The following is a 22,139-nucleotide window of genomic DNA, read 5'->3' as shown; positions in this document are numbered from 1 at the left end:
GAACAGTGTTCTCTCAATACACAGCTAACCAGGACTAATATTTCTGCATTTAAAGGAAATGTGGATGCAAGTTCCAGGACTGGTGCTTTCCTTGAACAGAACACCAGAGAAGAGCAGTGTAACTGAAGTACAGTAAGAAAAGCATGACACTCTTCAGAGGTCACTACTTTCCTGCTAACTTTTTAAAAATGAAAACGTGTCTAAACACCCAAACCTGTAAACATTTATTTCTAAGCTAGTGCCACAATTTAGCAGAACACTTAAATATGACATTTTAAGCACGTGAGCACCTAAACGTTTTGGCAGTGGACTGTGGGTTATGATGTATTTGTGAGGCTTATTAGAGATGCATAGAAATGTAATCAACTGAAGAACTTTTCTATTCTATGTATCAGAATATATCACAATAGAAGGCAAAAATAAATCCATCTGCAACTGCAGTAGATTATAAAATATAACACATTTTATATATACACTGTATATTTAGATACATTTGAGACATAGTAACAGCCAGGGATTCTGTGTACTGGCAGGTACTTTTCACAGCCAGAGAGAAGGAGGCAGGGCAATGATAACTAAAATAGACACAGACGGTAAAGTTCCTACCCCACTGAGTAAGCCTGAGTTTACCAGCAGACTTTCATCTTGAAAAGGTTCAGAAGAGCATTAACATATTTATGGCAATGAGAAGACTGAAAAAAGCTAAATGACTTGTCAAGGCACACAGAGAGGCTGCAGTGCCTAACTTTAGTCCAAGCAACAGCAAAGATTGCATTCACTTCCCTGACGTGGCCAGAGCCTATCCCCATGCCAGGTCTGCATCCAGCCTCATCCACACCCCTGCCCACAGGGGAAACAGCAGACCAATGAGGACATAAAAGCCCCTTCACATTTTACAGCCATAAAGAGAATCGCAAGCCTGATTTACAGCTTGCTCAGTACCATCGTGGTCAAACTTACGTTTCTGTCACTTAAGAAAGGAAACATGTCATGATATCAAGGAAAGTAAGCCACAGACATTCTTTATAAATATAACAAAAGAGTTTCCTGTCCCATTGTTAAACTTAGCATGTGACCTGTAAATTGAGAACTGTTTTATGTAGGTATGGCCATCTGATTAAGAATGATATGCTCAATAGTTTCCATGTGCTAAACTTGCTACATGTCTTGTAAACTGAAAGGGACATAATATTCACATGTGAAAGTCTAACCTATGCACCACACTATCTATTGCCATAGTTTGTTTCCCACTACCACTTTCCAAGCCATTTGGGAAGAGGGCTTGAGGGGGTTTATCAGACAGGATGGGTCTTTCAGCCTGAGCAGATTCATGCAAGCTCTGTTCAGACTCCAGGTTCAGTAACTGCAGCCAACAACAACAACAATAAAAAAAATGCCAAGGGAGGGCTAAGTTAAGCACCTTGTAAAACTTACCAGAGAGTACTCCATCATCGTGATCTTGAAAGAAAAATAAGCTAAAGTATTTTGTTAATTCTCTTGATAGCCCCATCTTGCACAATGTAACCTTTAAAAACAAGGAAGGTCAGAAGCTTAGCTATCCATTAGCATGAATAAAGAAAAAAGTTTAATACCTGTTAACCTAAATTACTTGTTTTTAAATTTTCCCTTATGTCTCATTTAACTACCCATTTAGAAGCAAATATAACCGTTCCTATACTGCAGCACTTGAGAGTTTCAAAGTTTCATAAGTTTCAAAGGAACATAAAAATGTAATAAAACAGAAAACATTTACTGCTTCATGATGCCTTTAAGTATCCTCTAACACAAGGCATCTGCCATGTTATTCCAGATCTTTACTACGAAACCCTCAAACCCTGTTGTACAATGAGCACTGTGTGCTGAGCTAACAACATTGCTCATGAGCATCACAGATAGGGTTGTTTTTTTTTGTTTGTTTGTTTGTTTACAAGATTTGTGTATTTTCCAAGCTGATAGAATCCTCTTGTTCTCTAGGAAACATTTGCAAGCCCTGCCCCTTTATGGAAAGCACCAGTCTTACTTGTGGGGTTCTACAATTCTGTGTGAAGGCTTCTGACAAATTAAAGCAGCCATAACCCAAAAGAGCACAGTACCATCAGAGCATTCCTAAGTTCTGCAGCGACTATAAACTCCTGAAGTTTGCTCAGGAAAGTGGTGTGGCAACTGCAAGAAAACACCCCTGAGAATACTCCTGTCGTAACTTATCTGGCAGATTGTGCAGCCTGATAGAGGAGTTGTGATTTGGTCAGAGAAGCTGGACTTTCTTTGTCTGAGCGTAAGGTGGAAGTACTGCTTTTCAGTCATCTTCTAAAGAGTGCCAATCCCAAAACACTTCTAGCTCTGTGTCAGTGACAGCATTGTAAATTCACTCACCTCCACAGTTCAGAAGGGTTTTCTCACACTATATCAGCTGATTTAAAAATCAGATTATGGTTTTGTGCATGGAAAAAAGCAGACATCAAAACTAAATATAGGTTGGTAAGAATTGTTCCAAGTCAAAAACATATTCATGAAGTTTTCTTTATACTTGTTAACATCAGGGCTGTTACCGGAGAGGGCAGCAGAGCATAAAACACACTCTGTTCAGACACCAGGTATAATGGGAAGAAAGTTTAAGTCCGAACACAAAGACAAAAAAAAGTTATTAGCAGCACCATCTTTCATTCTGTCTCCTCTGTTCTAAGAAGTCCCCACAAATTACTTTTAGAAATTAGCCCACAGAGCTTCAGCGTGTTATCCCTTAGTAGCATAACACTAAGCGTACCAGATGGCATTTCCCAGAATGTCAAACACAGATCTTGGATTCAGTAGGAATTTGACTTATTTTATTTCTCAGATCAAAGCACAAGCTGGTATATGCTGCCTGAGCACCAGGATGTTCAGGAGCGATGGTTGCAAAAATGTACCTCCACTGCAAAAGAACAGTGAATGTGGTAGGCCATTTACAATGACAAAAGCGAAATAATTCCTAAAAGTCCTATCTCATCTGTAAGATAACAAGAGAAGAAATGGTGTCTGTAGCATTTCAAATATCACTGTTTCTTTGCATTGTCACATAAACATTAAACATCTATAAATGCAATATACAAAGCAACATACAACACCACTGTCTAGCTTGGAAGTTACCTCGACCCACTGCAAAACTGAGAAGTTTATCAAGCACAAATTATTAGTATTTTTTAAAGTGTATTAGCAAATCGTTTCCGTACTCAAGGTCCCTATGCAAGTCTCCTATTTAAAAATGTCTCCTTACTTCTTCCACCCTATTAACACCTGCTTCCCTCTCCCCAAATCAAAATTCATATCTCCCTGCCAACCCCAACGCTTGCTTTCAGCATCTCTCATCCCACAAGTCTCCTGTCTTAGGAGGGTCTAAGGCCAACTCTGACACTTACCTTCCCCTGGAAAAACTGGTCCTGGCATCACCTCAGATGGTGCAAACCCCAGTGGCAGAATAAACTCTTAAGGGGTTACCCTGTGTTACCCAACTCATGGCAGCTGCACAGATACTGTGTGTGCTGCAGCCAGACTAAGAGTGAATTCATGTTCAGTTTCCTTGTACCAATGGCCACCTGGGAACTATCTCCACAAACTCAGATTGCAAAGGCACAGAGATCCACACAATTTTCTGTATCATGAGATGAATTTTCAGATTCCCATGACAAAGAGTACCAATCCAGCAAGTGTGTGCTTTGTTATTGCTGTTAAGATTAGGAAACGGGAGCAATTGAGGAAGAGGCTTCAGTCTTGCTCATGCACACATGTGTAACACACAAAGTATGCTGAGCCACTGCTGCTCCTCCTCTCCTGGCATAAGAAGGGAACCTCAGCAGAAAGTTTCAATCACAAGCCAGCCAGTTGTGTAAACAACATTTGGTTGCTACTGGTTTCAAAATGTAACTAGCAATTGTTTACCGTATGTATTACAACAGCTGTTACGGACATCCCAGAGCCACAATGCTAGAACTGCACCAACACTGCAAAGGAAGTCCCACAATTTCATAGCAAGCGTTAAGGGACACAAAACAAAGGAGAAGCATGCAGAAAAAGAAGATGTACCAGCTGCACGTTAAGTTTTAACAAAAGTGTACCAGCCAAGACACAAGTCAAGACTAGACCATAATTTGTGACTAGTGGGAAGCACTTTCACCCACACTATGCTAAACCAAAGGGGTCTTTCATTAAGAATGTGTCCCCATAAGGAATAGTATGTATTTTATGATACATGAAGAAAATGTGAACTTGACAGCCAAATGCCATAGAAGCAGAGGACCCATAACATTAAGAGGTAAATTATGGACAAACGTAGGAACCAAAAAAGCTCATCTGCAAAATCAGCAATGCCCCCTACCCCCTTCACCCCTAGTACAATAAACCTCTCAAAAAACACAGAATATATTCTTGTATGTCTTCAAACAAGGATTTCTACCCTTTCCTGACCGAGTTTATCTTCATTTTTGTCCACTTCTCACAAATGGAAAATTTCAACACAATACTAGAAACCCATTACCTCTAATATTTGTTCTGCAGTGTCCGATGTCTGGATATCGAGTTTGATATTGCTGCCATCAGCGAGGTAAACATCCAAAAAGGCTCTCTGGGTTTGGATCTTAAATGTGTCCTGTTAGGCAGAAACAGAACGCTTTGCTTTCCATACTGCTGGAACCCTTCTGAAGATGCTGAACAACTGAAGTTACTATTTAGTAAACAGTAACTTACTAAAATTATTTAAAGCTTGCAGATGACAAAAAAAACCAACCCTATGTAGCACAGCAAGTGGCAAGATACTGCAGAATCAAAGGAGGGTCACTTCAATGTTAAGCTGAGCACATGCTACCTAGTGTCTCACTGTTTGTAGGAATGATGCCATCAGTGTCCTAGGGAGTAAAGACTCCAAAAAAGAGGAGGTGGATGAAGAGTTGCATGTGAATATTCAAAGTCACAATCTTGCCAAAAGGAAAAAATGCATCCCTGTACCTATAAATATGAAAGCTTCCAGTAAGAATAATGAGGCTATGTTATCTTAATATACCAGCGCCGCTGCTACTGGAATACTGCACAGTGCCAGTACCCCAGGTTCAAACCCACTGTGAACGGAGAGGGGATATAAAGAAGAAACCTGGAAATATTAATGAGAAAACAGGTCTCAAAGTAAGTGACCTCAGAGAGCTGCCTTAAATAATTAAAGGGCAATTTGCAATTTGGAAAACTGAAGTACAGAAGCCAGACCCATCAGCTGTCAGCTGACAACAGACACAGTCAGACTAGAAGTGAAACATCTTTCTAACTTTGAGGTAGCGCACAGCAATGGGGTAACCTCCACTGGTTTTATATCAAGACTTTATATTTCCCCTAAAAGACTCAAACTCAGAAAGCCCCATGCCTTGCTATGCATGAGAAGTCAGTTACTTGTTTCAAGAGGATGGAGACTAATTTGACAACTCCCCTGGGGATGCATCTGAATGAGGCAGCAGCAGCTCATCACCGCAGCTTCTCTTCCTGTTGACTCCCCTGCATCAAAGGACAGCAATGGTCCTTCTGGCATTTTTATTAATTAAGGAGAGGTACGTCCCTTGAGATTCATAGTGGAGAAAAATGCTGTAATTTTATATACTGCATGCAATATTAGATTTTAATTGCTTGTATCCACCTTTGCTAGCCTGGTGGAACATATGGGAGGCTCCCTGGGAGCCCTTAGGTTTCAAGTACTCTCAGTATCTCGCTGCAGAATCTTTATGGTACCCATGTACAGGAGCATTTCCTGACTCCTGCGATGTCAGCAAGAGAGGGTGGCAGGGCTGACATTTGTGCTGTGTGCTGCATTACCCCTCTTTTGGTGCTTTGGAGAACATGCTAGGACGTATGACTCAGACTGGTAACTTTTCAGTCAGAAAGAGCACATTTTCCAGTAAATCTAGCTTAATTAAGAGTTATTTCAAGGTCAGATCAAATGCAAACAAGAAGCGTTTTCTTCCACCGCATCTAAAAATTAAGAACATGTTGTCAAAAGTTTGTAGAATGATATGTGGGGAAAAAAGGTCTTGAGGAAAACCAAACCAAGACAATCTTTTTATTTAAATGGACTTCCCACAGATTTTCCCGATGCCCAGTATTTCACACATCTGCATGCCTATACATCTGTTTGCATGTATTAAAGAACAACAGAACCTCTTCAAGGCACTAGCCAATGCCCTGTCTGAAGTGTCCTTCTACAAATCCACACAGATTTAATCTTTATCCCCAGACTAATTTATTTCTTATCCAAGAGACAGATCTAGTTCATTCCTCTTAGTTAAAATAAGCATAACTTTGCTTCTGTACAGATACAAAAGCCCCTCTCTCTCTCACATCGAGGATCATCTCCTGTGCTTACCCCAGTACTTTACTACTTTCCTCAAACAGGAAGGAGCAGACACTTCCCCACAAATACCTTTGGCACACATATTTCAATATGAAACATTTTGTATGTGATAAAACTATATGTGCAATGTGGAACAAGCATGGGATGCAAACATCAGGGTGAGGCAAAGACATTACTGACTCAAAGGGCAAGCAGGTCACTACACAGCCTGTTTGCTACTCAGGACTCAGCAGTGCCAGGGGGTGAAGGCGAGTGCAAAGGCTCATGCAGTACAGTAAGCACTTCTAGGTGTGGGCTGCTCATGCTGAAGCTCCAATGCAGAAAGGACATGGACCACTTTATGCATCTACTTCTGCCGGATTCTCCACTGCTCCTCCTGCAGCTTTCACAGCCTGGGTGCAGGCCACCTCATCCACTCTGGCAGCCCAGGCTCAGAGACACAAAGGTCACTTTACCCTTCTGCCACTTAAAGGCAGAGTCACACCTTGACGCACTCTACCCTGCTTGCCACCTCACTACTCAGCAGTCATGCAGGGAAGAAAAGCATGATCCAAACTTTCAAGCTATTCCCAAGCAGCCCGAGTTCTCCAAGAACACCATGCAACATATTAGTAGGCAGATTAATTTGAGACTCTAAAAGAAAGGCTGTATCAAAGCAAAATCTCAGTCCCATCTAGAAAGGTCATATTAGGTATCACTGTTAAATACTTAAACCAGTGCTTTCCTAGTCTTCTTTTAAAAACTGCTTTAATTTATCTTATTTGACACTACTGAACTGCAGGCACAGCTTGATTTCACAGCCTTGGGGACAAATTCCCTACTTTCTTATCTCCAACTTTTGATTATTGTTCTCTTAATACAGCTACGACACAGCAAACCAAAAGTAAGAACTCAAATCGTTGCATTTGGGGATTCCTCCCCCCCCCCCCTTTTATCACACGTTTTTACCCCAGAAGGCAGAGGCAGAATTGTCCATGCCAGAAACTCCATACATTGTTCAATGTTATAAATATTTGTGTTTAGCCTCTTATCAGTGAAGTATTGTTGAGACCAAAAAAAATTTACTTACGTAAAAACAAAAGGAGGAAACAGTGCAGTCTGTAAGGCAGGAGAAGACAGTGCTAAGTGAAGAAATACAAATACAGACATGCCACTAAAACAACACAAGTGAATCCAGCACAAGTTAAATACAAATACAAACGGAAGAGCATTTATTCAGTGTTAGCATTAATCCATTTAGTAAGTGTACAAGGCAATCCCAACCACTTCCAAAATGGACAGAAAAATACTTTTGAAGGAAATTTCCAGCAATGAGTCCGAAGAGTTCAGATCTTCTCCCAGGCTGCTATTTTAGTTTTGGAAAAGGCAGTAAAGTCGGAGTCTCATCTACTCAAAACAGACACCAACATCAAAAAAAACCCCTGTATTTTGGCAACAGTTCATGTTCTGTAATACTTTTCACATTTCCTACTCTTTTGCTCCTGAAATTCAGGGAAGATACCATGTGACTAGAATCGGACACTTTCTTTTATCCCTTACTACTGCTTATTTGAACCTTCCCTTAATGCTGACACTGTTACCTGTGGTAGAATCTTCTCATAAACATCTAGAACTGCTGCCTAACCCCCACTAGCCTGTCCCAGTAGCTTGAAACACAGTTCAGTCAATAGAATAACACAGAATAATACAGAGCTGGTGAGGGATTTTCTTTGGCTTTTCGTTTTGATGAAAAGAACAGTTTAAAAAAAAAAAAACAACAACCACACAAACAGAACAAAAAACCCCACCAGAATGAACCCATGAAACCAACAAAAACCAAAAGTAAACAAAAACCCCAAGAAGATACTCATTATATATTTGCTCCATAGAAAAAAAAAACCACCTAGATACCTTTTTTCCTCCCAGTTTTCCATTAGAAACTTAAGTGACTTTGGTGTTGACCTCTGATAAAATAATCTGAGCCCTCAGCAAGCTCTCAATGGATTTGTTGTTCAGCTAAGCAGCATAGGACATGAAAGGAGAAAGGGTGAGAACAGAGGACCTTATTACAACATATTTGAAAATAACAGCAGGTCAGGGGACTGACCTGTATGTTAACATTGAAACAAAAATAGAATAGACATCCTTGAATAAAATTCTTCAGAACAGGCAGAAACCTTCCCCCCTGGCCAGCACACAAAAGTCTGAAAATAAGGGAATTTGCCAGCTGCACCTTTAAGTTCATAAATAAGAAGCCCAACCAGGTTTGACACTAAATAAATAATATTTTTGGAGCAATGCTGAAATCTTACTCAGCTAGACTTCTGTTTATGTCCATACACATTGGAACACATTTCTAAGTTCCTATGAAAGAATACTGAGGGATGTTACAAATGTGCCTTCCTTCATTGCATGCACATATGGTAAGTGTGTTGCGAGTGCCGAGAAGCAGAGGCTGCGTGGTCAGAGACAGGGGCTCTATTCAAGAAAATGCAGCCCATAATCAAACCAGCTTTGATTCCAGGTAACACCTGAAGATTTCTGGGTTACATTTTACCTACACTCTCTGAATCACATACACACCACAGCTTTCCTATGGTATTCAGTCCTCAGCCCCATGCTTGCTCTTCAGAAAGAAAACCACCTTACATTTGAGTTCTTTGATAAAGGAACACTTAAGAACACTGCTTTTTGCCTGATACCAGGCACTGCTTGGCTCTATTTGCTCAAGTACTCAAACTTTTCATCTGTCCTTTCACCAGCACCTGAATCCTTTTGTTCATGCTAATAGCTGTTGTTTTTTCCAGTCTGTGTTGCTGGTAGGTTAGCCTCCTAGATCACCAACTCCAAACCTCTGCTGCTGCAAGAAAATAGGTCTCAATTTTATTCATAAATGCATAGTGACTGGCTGTCCTCACAGCCACATCCTGAATACACTAAGTTACTCCATGGGTGCCCAACAGAGACAGTTCGTAGTCTCAAATTACATTCAAGGATATAGAGGAGTTGCATTAAAATGAGACTGATAGGGATGTATGTACCTGCTCACGCCATCTTTCTCCTGATGATAAAGACGACACAACACAGCCACAACAGTCATCTCAAACGACTTCGTGAAGAACTGTGCCATTTATCTTTAGGGGCTGGAGGTAGTGGGGCAGATATTGAATCTGTCTCTTCAGCGTGGTCACTGACAAAGTTTGCAGAGTTTGGAAGGGCAGAGGAACAGGGAGGTTATGTGTTAGGTTGTTCAACTCTGCTACACAATACTGTTGGTAATTATTTCAGCAATGTTAGTTTTGAGCAAGAGATCCACCGTGCCAAGCTGCTTCCCCATGTGTCAGGAGCCCTGCTGTCCCCTGGCAACTCCTCCCATGAGATTACGTTGCTGGGGAAACAGCCAGAGCATGCCTGCTATAAGGAGCAAAACATTAACAACTTGTGCAACAGGCAAAGGTGGTGCTGGACAAAGACAGGGGCCTGGAAAGCTGGGTTAACCTGCATGGGCTTGTCCCCCCTTGAAAAGTTTGCCCTGTTAGATATGATCAGGAGGATATAGCTAGTTGGTGTGACAGTCCTGATACAGAGGAGTCGCGTTCAATACTGTCAGGCAACTGCAATAAAGCCATGGTCTTGGCACACCCTTCACAATCCCATTCAGAAGCAAAACACAGGACAAGGACAAAAAAAAAAGTCTTAAATCCAGCTTGATTTTTCTTTTGCATCTTCTATTTTAGTCAGTTACATACAGAAGTATCTTCAGCTAGAAGCTTAAACGCTGCTGGTTTTAAGACAAGCCAAGAAAACGATGCAAGCACTAGCAGACTACTTAAGAGGACAGCTCTATGCTCTTTCATAATGAAAGACAGAAGTGAAGGTGAAAAAAAAAATCAGTAGAATTTTTAGGAAAAAACCACCCTAGTCTGGCAATCTCATTCACTTCTGGTTTCCCGTTTTCTCATTCTATCAAACCTGAAGGTTTCCATTATGAAAGCTGCACTGATTTTACCTGCAGACAGACCTGTGCTCAATGAACAGCTGTGGTGGCCGAGAAGTGGCTGACTGCTCCCTGTCCACCACCACCTGCCAGTTCCCCCACATTATCTGGCGGGTCACTTGTACAGGTGTGCACTAGCTCGTTTCAGGTAGCCAAGACTGACTACTCCAAGCCAGTCCGTGTCATTGACATGGAGCATGTTATTTCATCATTTCAATGACCATTTATTCATTAATCATTCTTCTTGCAATGTAACATGAACAGCAGCAAGTTTGGGGTAATGCCTGGTTTTAACATTAAGTAGCAGTAACACTGCAACCCTATGTTTTCCCTCCTAAGCAACGTGTAGGATGCAGAGTGCTGCCTACACACCTTCAACAATGGAGAAGGAGGAAAGAACAGTACAGAGGTGCTTTAAAGATGAACGTCACTCCATGTCTTTCGATCCTGTTACAGGAATTTTGTCACTCTGCCATAAAACATCTCACAAATGACAGTATACTAATAAATACTGGAACATGCACAAAGCCAGTTTGAGTGAGATTCTTTAATAGCCAAAATGAATACTTACTCAGCCGTCACTTACACCAATTAAAGGGCACTGTGCACAGCTAATGACAGTGGATGCACTCCTGTCTTTCACACAGTTATTTCGTCTCTTAGGAGTTTGTTCTTTACCAGAATGAAAGAACACATAAAGCACTATTGCTATTTGTATTATGAAGCAGTAATTTATGTAAGTGTAACCGTTTTAAGTTCAAATTGTAAATAAAAATGCTGTAGAACTACTGCCTTTGCCAAGCAGGAAGCCTAAACATTGTGTATGAAAATCCATTGTATTGTGGAACAGAAATTTGAGTTAATTTTACATCTTGAGAACATGCTGACCTTGCACTAACTAAGGTATAATTCAATGCCTACCTTGAACTCAACAAAATAACTGACTTCTTTTGGCAGCACAGTCATCAAATGCCTTAACAAGCGCACACATATGTACATAATCCAAAAATCAAGTATTATACATGTACTTACCAAATCGCCCTTCTTCACCAAAAGGGCATACAGTAAAGAAACTTAAAATATACAGCATAATTTCTGATTGTATGTTAAGAGAAAACCACAATACTGGCATGCCAAAAGACATCTTTAAACACTGCAAACATGCATTTTGAAGAGTTATTTCCTGCCAGAACTTTGTAAAAAAAAAAAAAAAAGTCATTTGACACTGTTGAGGGCAAATTGCAGGCACTCCTGATGGATTTAACTTTCTTTAGCAGACCTGTTATCAGTCTCATCAAGACTAATTAAGACTCAGCAGTAATTGTTGGGAGTAATCTGTAGGGCTGTAACAGGCATGGGATCAGAACTAGAGAGACTGGTTTTCACAAAAGAAAATCAGGGGCTTTTCATTCACTGTCTTGAGCACTTCAGTAGGTCTGAATTTAAAAGACTGTAAATAAACTGTATCTTTTTATTTACAAGGCATATAGGAAAAACCTTTCCAGAATTTGTTAGGAATATTTCTTCACACCATTTTCTATAGCATTTCTGAACTCCCCTTACATACCTTGATCAAATATAGCAAGTGAAGAGCTCTCAAGTCACAAAACAGTCCTTCAAAACATTCCCTCTCTCCAGAACAACTCATTGCAAGTGAGGTTACAACAGCACTAGCAGCATGCCAAGCACTTGCCAGAAAATTAAAGCATCATCCCCCTCCCTGAAAATGCTGTTGGGAGTCATGCTGCACACACCTACTCCAAAACACTACCATCCATAAGAGCCACAGCAAGTGGAGAGGAGGTAAGGGAAGAAAAGCGACATATGGCATCTTGCGGAATTCAGACACAAGAGCTATATCCAGGCTCCAGGCCTGCCAAAGAAAGATCATACATGTCATGGACCACATTAAAACTTATTTCAAAAGTCATCTAGGTTGGAACCACCAAAACACATGCCAGATTCTGCCCATCACTACAGTTGCAAGATAAGAGAACATGACATTTTCACACCAGTCATCAATACACTTACCAGTCCAAAGCACTGACACTACCAAAAAGCATCTACAGTTGCAAAATTCAAGAATGTGTGTAATCCTTCTATTGAGCTCTGACAAAGACTTTTCTGGGAGCTGTTTAGAGGCAAAAGATTCATCAGATATGCCACAGGATATAAAAACAAAGCAAATAGTTCTTTCCATGTGGGAAACAAGTTCGTACACGGACAAAACAATACTATTATTACTGCCACCCAGGCTTCACAGAGAGCACTCTGTCATTGGAACTCACTGCTTTACAAGACAGACCAATGCACTAAGAACACAAGGCAAGGAAGACAGCAAAAGAAGCATCAAGGAGGCTCAGGAGGTAGGATAATATTTCAACTCTTTCACAGAACAGTATTTGGCTGAAAAATTCAAAATTTACCTGCTGTAGCTTTCGGAAAAAAGCTATGAAGACATCACTGTTGGTAATATTTGAATCCAAAGTAACTGAAAAACAGGAGGAAAACAGGGAGGGAGGAAACCAAACTTAGCCAAAAGATGAGAAACATGGCTACCGTCCAAAACCAAGATGCATACAACATGACTGTTGGTTAAAACATCAGTGCTATTTTATTCATCCTTTGGTTTCTGCACAGCTACCTTTACTACCCTGTTGTTAAATCACTGAAGCTACAAACAGTGCAAAACACATGTAGTTTTGCTGTTCTCCCAAAGCAAGTCTACAGTAAGGTTCTTGGCCACGTAACTCCATGGTCATTCATGGCCAGTAACTCTAAAAGGAGCTGCTGAATACTCAAGTGAAAAAGATAAATCACTAAATAAGGTTCTAAAGACTAATCTTGCACTTCTATTTTGTAAATCTTGGCAGAAAGTATCTGAGGCCAGAGGCTACAAAACCTCTTTAAGTTCATCTTCTCACACACCCTTCTTTTTGGGTAATTGAAATAGTAATATTTTTTTTTTATTTGTGGCTCACATGAAACTCATGAGGTTCATTCTAGGGATCCTGCAGACCTGGTTTATAACACAATACATGGCACCTGAGATTTAAATTTTCTACAAGCTCTTGTTATAGCTCTCACAAGTCTGCCTAGAAACCCTTGAAGGGAAGGGGCTTATATAGAGCCCAGTTCCATACCACACTTCTACTAGTCCAAGTGCCTGTCATTTTTGCCTCCCTCTTTTTACCCACCAGCCATGAGTTCTCACACCCGGCCACATGTCAGGTCTGGCAGTTGTGAAGCAGCAGAGATGGGTGGCTCAGTTCACTGATCCAGAGGAACAGAAAACAGCCAGACTACTGGCTGCCACCAGAAGGCCAAGTTGGGTCAAGTTTAAGTGTGAAACTGTACCCTTACATTTTGGGAAAGCTACAGGAAGGCAACCACCTCAGAAATAAGAGAAACGTGATATGCTGCTGTTCTAGAGCCAGTGAACCAACAGACAGGACAGATCTGCAATGCTTAGCCCCAGCCTTTTAGATACATCCTTGCTCAGCATAGAAGGTAAAGCGCTCTGCAGACAATTGTAGACATATCCTTAAAGGTTTAAGCCAAGCTTACCGTTCTGGAGATACTGCTCCAGCTGTGACTGTCTCTCATCTGCCATAGACTTGGTCATTGCCAGGTAATACTTCGGAGGAAAAGCAGGCACAGCACTCCCAAAAAGCTGCCTGAGCTACAAAACACCCAAAAGGAAAGTTCCACATCAGTGAAGAACTATTCATAGCTTCCAAGGAGCTTTCAGTGCTCTCTTGTTTTGACAGCGAGACATGATGACCTACAAAGGGCATGGGGTACCTACCCGGCACCTCCCTGATGGCCCTCAGGGCCCACAGCAAGGGCAAAGCCTTTGACTGGGCAGCCAACAGATGACAGTCCAAGTGAGCAACCTCTTTTGAGGAGTTTATCATTCTTAGTCTTACCACTTCTGAGCTCCTGATCCAAGCCAGAAAAGTAGGATTGTATCAACCTTATTAGCTAGGTCTTACACACCTCATGGACAAACAAGATATGATTACAGAAGTCCTCTCTTCCCAATACATCCATACAGGATTGCTTTGATCTATGCTCACAAAACTACTTTAAGAGCTGGCTACTTCTGCCCTTGACTTGTGCTACCTCAGAGGTTTTTATTATTTTGTGCATGAGAGGTAGTAACTTTTATCAGATCATCTCATATTGTCAAAAGAAAAAAGAATACAAAAAACCTCCAACAAAAAGCAGAGAATCTTTCAGGAATGTAAACTATCTGAAAGTTTGATTCTTCCTCCAGCTGTATCAGCTGGCTAATAAGAGCTTAATATCTCTGTACAAACCCCCACCTCATTTATAAACATGCCTGAAAGGACTAAAGAACTGCAATTACATTATCTTATGTTAACGCAAGATAGCTCCAATATAGGCTTGGGCAGTAGTTAGTCACTTGGAAGTGTAAAAATAATCTGCTATAGGCAAATTATTTCAAGAGGAGGATAGGCTATGTTTACCTTCCCAATATGCACATTACTAAACACAGCAAAATCAGCTAGTTCGCCTGGAAACATTCCTTCACCTAAATCAAAGCAATACAGCATCTGACCAGTAAAATGAGACTCCTACAGTATGCAGAGACATTAATACTAATTAAATTTGAAACACCAGTATTCAACTCGGCAATCAGTAGCACTAAATCATATGAAAGATGACACCTTCCCCTCTGGCCCTGGCTGCTCAAGTCCTTCACATGACTCCAGCAGCTGAAGCTTGAAGATGAGAAAAGTTTACTACTGCAAGAATTAGCAATACCCTTTCCTGCCTGTTGGCTGAAAACAGGAGAGGCGCATACTCTCACAGCTCCACATTCCCTACATTGGCAACACACCGTCATTTGTAAGTTCTTGATTATTAGATATGCATGAATTGCTCCGAGATACACAGCATAAAAGGGTTAGATAACACTACATGCTTTGGTTTTATGTGAAGCTAGCAGTAATAGCTACTATAGAGTGCTGTTTATCTTCAAAGTCTCTCACATACGTGATCTTCCCCCAGGGACTGAAAAGTATTATCTCTGCTCTACAGGCAGGCAAACTGAGGAGATACAGCAAAAAAAATTGCCAGAAGTTAGAAAGCCAGAGCCACACTGACAACAAGGAGGTCCTCTCTCTTCCCTCTGTGTTCAGGCCATGCCTCACCTACAAAGTGGTGCCGCCTGTTATCATCAGTTTGCACAAGCTAAGACTCTGGCCTACTTAAAATAATTAATTCATCTCAGTGCCAGCTGCTTGGTAAGTTTCTTGAAACACAATTGTGTGTCCTCAGGATCTGGGCTACAGAGAAGAGAAACTTCTCCCAACTGATTGGACTTTTTCACATCTCAAAGAATTGAAGAAAAATGCCAATAAACTTTAAGTGCGTATTTGTGTACAGTGCTGAAAGCCCACCAAACTATCAGCCACCAGCATGAAATTTCATTCTAGCAGAATGAAACTAGCCAATATTTGTCTTCACAAACCCAACAGCCTAAGCTACATTTTAAATTCAAGTCAACAACAACACTGTACCTGGTGGTGCCAGGTGCCTGCTGCCCTGTCAGGCCAGCATCACCGTAAGAGATAAGCTCCCTACCCAAAATCTGCTTCTGACTATTTCCACCCCCCACCATGGCTCTGGGTTTGTTTCTGCAACCTAAAGCCACTCTGCAGAAGATGCATCTCAGCCCCAACCAGGGTGCCCTGTGCATTGCCATTTTCTCTGGACTGAACCTACTTGACCAGACCTACTACCAAGCCATCCTGCTCCACAAGCTGTCCAAGGGGAAGACTCCCATCCTTTGGCCTCTCTACATGCTGACTGAGCAGCTTCTTTGCAGACCCTACATGCAGCTCCTGCCAACAACACGCAGCAGTCACCTGTGCCTTCCTGCCTCACAGCTCACAACCCAGCACTGAGGCTGCACAGCTCCACTTCCAGCTCACCACCACAGAGGCAGCTTCAAGAGCAAGTAGCAGGAAAGGCCACAGGAGGCTGGATCACAAGAACAAGCTTAAATCTGACTGTGCTAGAAGCCCAGACAAGATGTTCCAGCCTGGTAGAAGAGGTACTTGCCCTTCCTCCAAAATTTCTACCTAAAAGAGAGAGAGCAGTTTCCCTAAATAGGGAGTTTTAAGCTTTAAGACCTAATTTTTTCAAAAAGGGGAGCAAAGACACATGCCATAGTTGGTGCTGTTTCTTTTTCATGTTTCTGCAATAAATATTTCCTTTCTCAGCAGGAGACATTATAATTTTTAAAGTATAGTCAACCAGAATTTATTATCTCCTACTTAGTCTAATCCCATGGGTTTGGGTTTTGGTGTCAGGTCCTGCCTATGCTGTCTAGACAAGCTATTTCACCCAGGGCCATGCTCCATCACAGGTGTGCAGATGCCGAGGTCAGGCACAGCACCAGAAACAAAAGTGCTAGCCTGTAAAAAATAGAGCAGCATTATAGCTATAAAGCTATTATGTATGGATTATATACAGAATGCACAGGCCTCTGGGCATTTCCTTCTCAGTTACACGATTAAATACTAAGAAGAGGAAGAGACACAATTTTCAGATTAAAAACACTTAAACATCTTTCATGTGAAAATAAAACTATACGTATGCAGAAACTGTCCAAGAAATCAAAGGTGTGAGACTCTTCTAGTACATGACTGGCTAAATGAAGTTTAAAAAATGTTTTCCATATTTAATTACTTTTTCCCCCAATTGTTTTATCGTGATTAACAGATTTATTTTTTTTTTTAGAACTTTTTTCCTCAACAGGCTTTCATACCAATCACAGATGCTGCAAACCGACTCAGTAGAGGTTGTCATCAGGACTAGAACCCACCAGTGCTGGATTTCACTCTCAACCCTACAGGGGGCACTTCCTGTTTACCCCCTGCCTTGAAGCAAACCAGTGAATACTTCGACAATTGCAGGAAATAATCTGTTCCTCTCAGTCCTACAACAGAACGTAGGTTTATTATGATATGTGTTTAGAGAGAGGGATGTGCTAAACAGCTGCCAAAATGAAAAGGCAAATGCAAACGTGGAAAAGGTGGAAGCCAGGGGAAGTCTGTCTTCAGCAACAGTTCAATTTCAAGGGAATCCAGTAACATTTTTAGAGCACAAACCACTGTCCAGCTAATCTCTAGCCACACTCTAGAAGTTTCTGTCACTCATATGTTCTTGCAAAAGTGCCTTGCCTCTCCATAAGCAGAATAAAGACCCGCAGCTCCATTAGGGGTGCTCTGGTCAATGTGCAGTCCCCACAGAACTAAAGCCAGAGCAGAGCATGGCTGCAGTAGAGCTCTGCCTAGCTGTCCTTGTATAAATCTAGGGCCAAAGCTTAAATCCTTAAAACACACATCCACCCGCCATTGACACTCCTGCTGATGCTGCTCACAGTCATTTGCAGAGATGGCTACACAAATCTTAGTTCTTCTGCAAGTGCAAATAAGGAATGCTGCCCAACATGCATGGCATTCATCCCAAGCAATGGGAGACTGTCCTTCAGCTGTCCATCTCCACAAGATGAGAAAGGCTAAAGATGCATTGCTCTCCTCAGCATTTCTGCCAGCCCTGCCTAAGCAACCCCTTCTAAGCGAGATCTCAGGATATCATTCTTGGTTGTTTGTACCTCCCTCTATACCATCTGCCCTGGGTGCTCAGCTTAAGGCTGAGAATCCCATTTGCAGGTAAGGCACCTAGAGGTAAGGAAATGTTGCTCAGAGTTAGTATACCGACATCTCTCCATTCAACGGTGTATTCAAAACCTCATACACTCCATCACCTACACTGCCCCTGAACAGCTGCTCCCTTCAGACAGGCCTTTTGTAGGGAAAAACTGCCCTGGGATACACCAAGGAACAGAGCTTGGGAGTGTCAAACAACAGAAGCGCTCTCAGAATATAAAGTGATGGATAGCAGGAAAGTGCACAGCAAGACAAAAAGGGGCAGGTAAGGCACAGCATCACAAACAAAAATCATGTGTCCTGATTTTGTATTACAAGTTAGGAGAGGAACTTGTAGAAGTGGAATAGCAGTGCTTTAGAAATCGCCACCTTTAAAGAGATCAGAGGCACAACAACACCACATCCAACAGGAGTCAGAGACAGATCCTCCAGAGTAATGTTCAAGAAATACCGTCAAGTATATTTACTCAGAAGTCTGTCCATGAGGGAAGCTTATTTCCAATTCACATCCTGCATCCATCACAGAATTGTTGCATCTATGGGGCTTCATTGACACCACGTGTGATCTGGTCAGGAGGGTGAAACTACTGTACCCTGGAGTTCAAGACTTCTTGTGTGTGTGCCTTTTTCTACCTTCAGAGTATTTCAAGCAAAATAATCGGAACAGGCTACAAATAATTATAGATAAGTAACCTCACATAAGTATAGGGAAGACAATTAAGGGACAGCAATACACTTGTAAGCTTGAAGACCAAGTATAGCAGCTACCAACAGCAGGAATGAAGGAATTAAAAATAAAAATCAGCTAATGAGTTGTAAAGCCCAGCAAGAGGCAAACTGTCAGTTACAAAGGATGCAGAGAAGGGAAAGGTTTTGCTGAGAGCATTAATGGAGTTAAAACCTCTTGAGCACAGAACAGTAAGCCTTAAAGAAAAAGCAAGCAAATATATAACCTGGTTTATTAGTTCAGATATGTTATCCAAAATGCTCCATTAACCAAAGCAAAAATATTACTGCGAGAGCTCCCACAGGGAAAAGAATTGTAGAGCTGGGGCACAAGAGCACACCTCAGCAAACATGGCAGCCCTGCTACTGACTCAACTGCCTTTTAGCTGTGCAGCTCCAACTGCTTATGAAGTCACACAAAGATGTGAGAGATGGGCCTCCATCTGGGGCCACCTGGCTGAAAAACTACTCCAGAGTGGTCATATCACCGCAACACAGCACAGCAAGGAGGCTGCCAAAAGAAGGAACACCTACTAACCCATTACCACGAGAAGCATTCATCAAACAGGGCCCTAAAGTAGGGCTGGCAAGGTAAAATAAGGCTGCTCAGCAGGGATGACTGCGTGCCCAGACTGACAGAAAAGCTGGGAGAGATTTTGCTTTGAGTCAAGGAGTGGCAAAAGCCAAAGAGATCAGGCTAGTGAAGAGAAGGCTGGTAGCCACGCAGCTTCCACAGAAGAGCTCAACATCACATGCTGCCTTTTATCTTCCTAAGAAAACCAGAGGAAAGAGAGAGAGGTGACCCAACAGGAAACAAAAGCAGGGGTAAACAGGCACATTCACCCTGAAATAATCCACTTCATTTAGCTGGGGCCACATGCTATCCCCTGACGCTCACTATTCCTCAGAATACTCCAGGCCTGTATTCCAGCTGTTTTGTAATTGCCTAGCAGTTGCCTGTATTCGCTTAGGCAATTCAGGCCAAGGGATCCAACACTCGGTTAACCCTTTGCTTGTCCAAAAAACCCAGCAACTGACCGTGCAACTTGCCTGCGCTGACCTCTATTCCCCTTCTACCGTTGTCCACAGCTGTTCCAAGAGCCCAGCGAAGCAGCTGCACTTCCCTCCCAGCGGGGCTCCCACTTGGAGCCCAGAACTGCCGCTGCTTGGCCGACATTTCCCCACGAAGCCAGTTTACCACAGCCCTCCTGCCACATCCCTTGGCTTTTTTGTTATGGATTTGCCTCCCGGTCGCTGCTGGATCTCACCCTGCCAACACAGGTGCCCTGCGAGCGGCGGCTGCGCCCCTCCGACAGCACAGCACGGGGGGGCCGGGCAGGGCGCACGGAGCCAGCCCTCAGTAACGTGGATTTTGGGTGAAACAACCCACCGCCCTCACCGCACAGCGGCCTGTGAGGGCCAGGGGGTCCCTCCCGCCCCACAGCCCCCTCAGGGGCACAGCCCATCGCCCACCCGCCCCGGCAGGCTGCCCCCCTCCCAGGCTTTTCGGGGTGCCCCCGGACCCCGCCAACCCCCCCCGGCCAGCCCTCACCTGCGCGTCCCAGCGGCGGAGCTGGCTGTACCGCGCCTTGCCCAGCAGGAAGCCCTCCAGGCACACCGAGTACAGCTGCAAGCACAGCGCCGTCAGACCCCCGCCCGGCCCCGCCGGACCCCGCCGCCCGCCTCCCCGCCCCGTGCCCACCACGTAGCGCCCCCCGCGCCTCTCCCGCAGCTCCTCGGCGGTGGTGATGCTGAAGTGCAGCTTCATAGCGAGACCGGGCCGGGACGAGCCGGACGGGACGGGATGGGCCGGGCCGGGCCCAGCGCCTCACGGCAGCGGCGGGGACGGGGGCGGCGCAGGGGGGAGCGGGCACGGCGCCAGGGGGCGCTGCCGCGGTGCAGGCCGCGGGCTGGGGCGGGACGGTCCCTCAGGCGCAGCCTCGGCGGCGGCTTTTATTTGCCGCCCCTCCAGAAAAGGGGCAACGTGGAGTTATTCATGGTTATTAAAGGTTAATAAGCGCCAAGCGGTGCGGGCTGGGGAAGCAGCCCGGCGGGGTTGAGCCAGGCACTGAAGAGCCGGCATTGAGCAGGGCAGGAGGCGCGAACAGCTTGGGGAAGGGGACTGCGGATAACGCACCATGAAGTGACCATAATTCACTGTTTTTCAAGGAACAAGAACTAGGGGCCATTTGGTGAAAGGGGTATGCATCAGATTTATAAGAAAAGAAAGTCGGTTTTTGACGCAGTGCCTCACTACAGGTCAAATATACTTAAAATGGCAGGTCCACCTCTGGCCTGGGGCTTTTGTTTATCACTAGCTACCAGACAGTAAAGACAAGTTACGCTTGCTGTATTTCATGGCTTCCTTAGCGTATTCCTGGTACCCCCAAGGGAAAGGCGCTGCGGGAGCTGGGCCTTCCCGCCTGAGTCGCTGTGGAAGCCCTCGCGGTCTCATGCGAGCACTGCTGCCGGAGGCGTGCAAGGAGTGCATCAGCATGGAAGTGATGCAGCTGAAACGCCTCCCTTGCCAGCTGGGGCCTGACACAAGTGCAGTACTCCGGCCTCACCAAAAGGCTTCTTCTTCTTCAGAGGAAGAAAATGATTTTGGGAAGGCCATGATTCACCAACTGACCTGGGGAAAACCCCTTCCCAGTGGAACAAGGTTTGTATGTGTTTTTCAAGCAAGAGGATTAACTGTGGGCATTCTGGAGAAAATGTAGAAGAGGAAGTAAAATAAGATTGTGTAACATGTTTGATAATTTGATTTGTTTTTCTTCTTCATTTGTGCAGCCAAATATGACCAGTCTGACGACTTCTGGAGCACCCACACAACCGCTCTCCTAACAGAGTCACCTGTGTAGCTCCTGGGGTCACAGCTGCCCTGTTGTACCTGGGAGATGAGGCACCTGCATCCTGGCGAGCTCTGCAAGAGCTTTCCTTCCACTCCTGAGCAAGGCCACTGTGTGCATCTTTGTATCCCAAGTCACTTCACAAATTCACATCTCCACTTGTAACCTGGGAGGCAAAGTGGCTGCAGAATGAGTTTGATGGAAAAATGTCAGGTGTAGGCAGACAAAAGAAAGATCTAATCTCCAGGCCATGGGCAGGAATTTTCCACTTCTGCTGTCATTCCAGGTTGGTAGTTGCTTCTCATCTGCCTGAATCTGGTTCCCCTCTGCAAAACTACAGGAGGGGAAACTGAGCTACCTTTGGTGGCAAATCTAACAGTGGCAAAAGACAGGATCAAGCAAGCTTCCACTTACAGATGTGACAATGCAGTATCTTTGTGGCCCGCTTTTTGAACTGTAATCTCTGTTTTATGTTACCTGCTGACCAAGTTTAATCTAGAGCACATGTAACCCAAGGTCCC

The 22,139-nt window shown here is 43.5% G+C and overlaps 1 protein-coding gene across 9 annotated transcripts in view; it reads right to left on the bottom strand.

Annotated features, from left to right (window-relative positions):
- The window catches only part of SNX31 (sorting nexin 31), a 30,761-nt gene extending 10,143 nt beyond the window's left edge, over positions 1 to 20,618 (bottom strand). For 3 of the 9 annotated variants that reach the window (XR_008731236.1, XM_055703987.1, XM_055703988.1), the window contains exons 1-8: positions 20,472 to 20,618; positions 20,322 to 20,396; positions 13,905 to 14,019; positions 12,764 to 12,828; positions 12,369 to 12,468; positions 7,431 to 7,459; positions 4,511 to 4,621; positions 1,435 to 1,525 (exon numbers count right to left, since the gene is read on the bottom strand). Coding sequence is in view for 8 of the 9 variants with exons in the window: in XM_055703987.1 (XP_055559962.1) it covers positions 1,435 to 1,525; positions 4,511 to 4,621; positions 7,431 to 7,459; positions 12,369 to 12,468; positions 12,764 to 12,828; positions 13,905 to 14,019; positions 20,322 to 20,396; positions 20,472 to 20,537 (652 nt within the window). In the remaining variant the exon portion in view is untranslated. The other 6 variants (XM_055703990.1, XM_055703992.1, XM_055703989.1 and 3 more) reach the window with 5 other exon arrangements.
- Between the last annotated feature and the right edge of the window lie 1,521 nt (positions 20,619 to 22,139).

The sequence above is a fragment of the Falco cherrug genome, chromosome 3 (genome assembly GCF_023634085.1).
Source record: "Falco cherrug isolate bFalChe1 chromosome 3, bFalChe1.pri, whole genome shotgun sequence".
NCBI classification, from domain to species: Eukaryota; Metazoa; Chordata; class Aves; order Falconiformes; family Falconidae; genus Falco; species Falco cherrug.
Note: the sequence above shows the minus strand (reverse complement) of the source record. Positions and strands in the feature narration are given on the sequence as shown.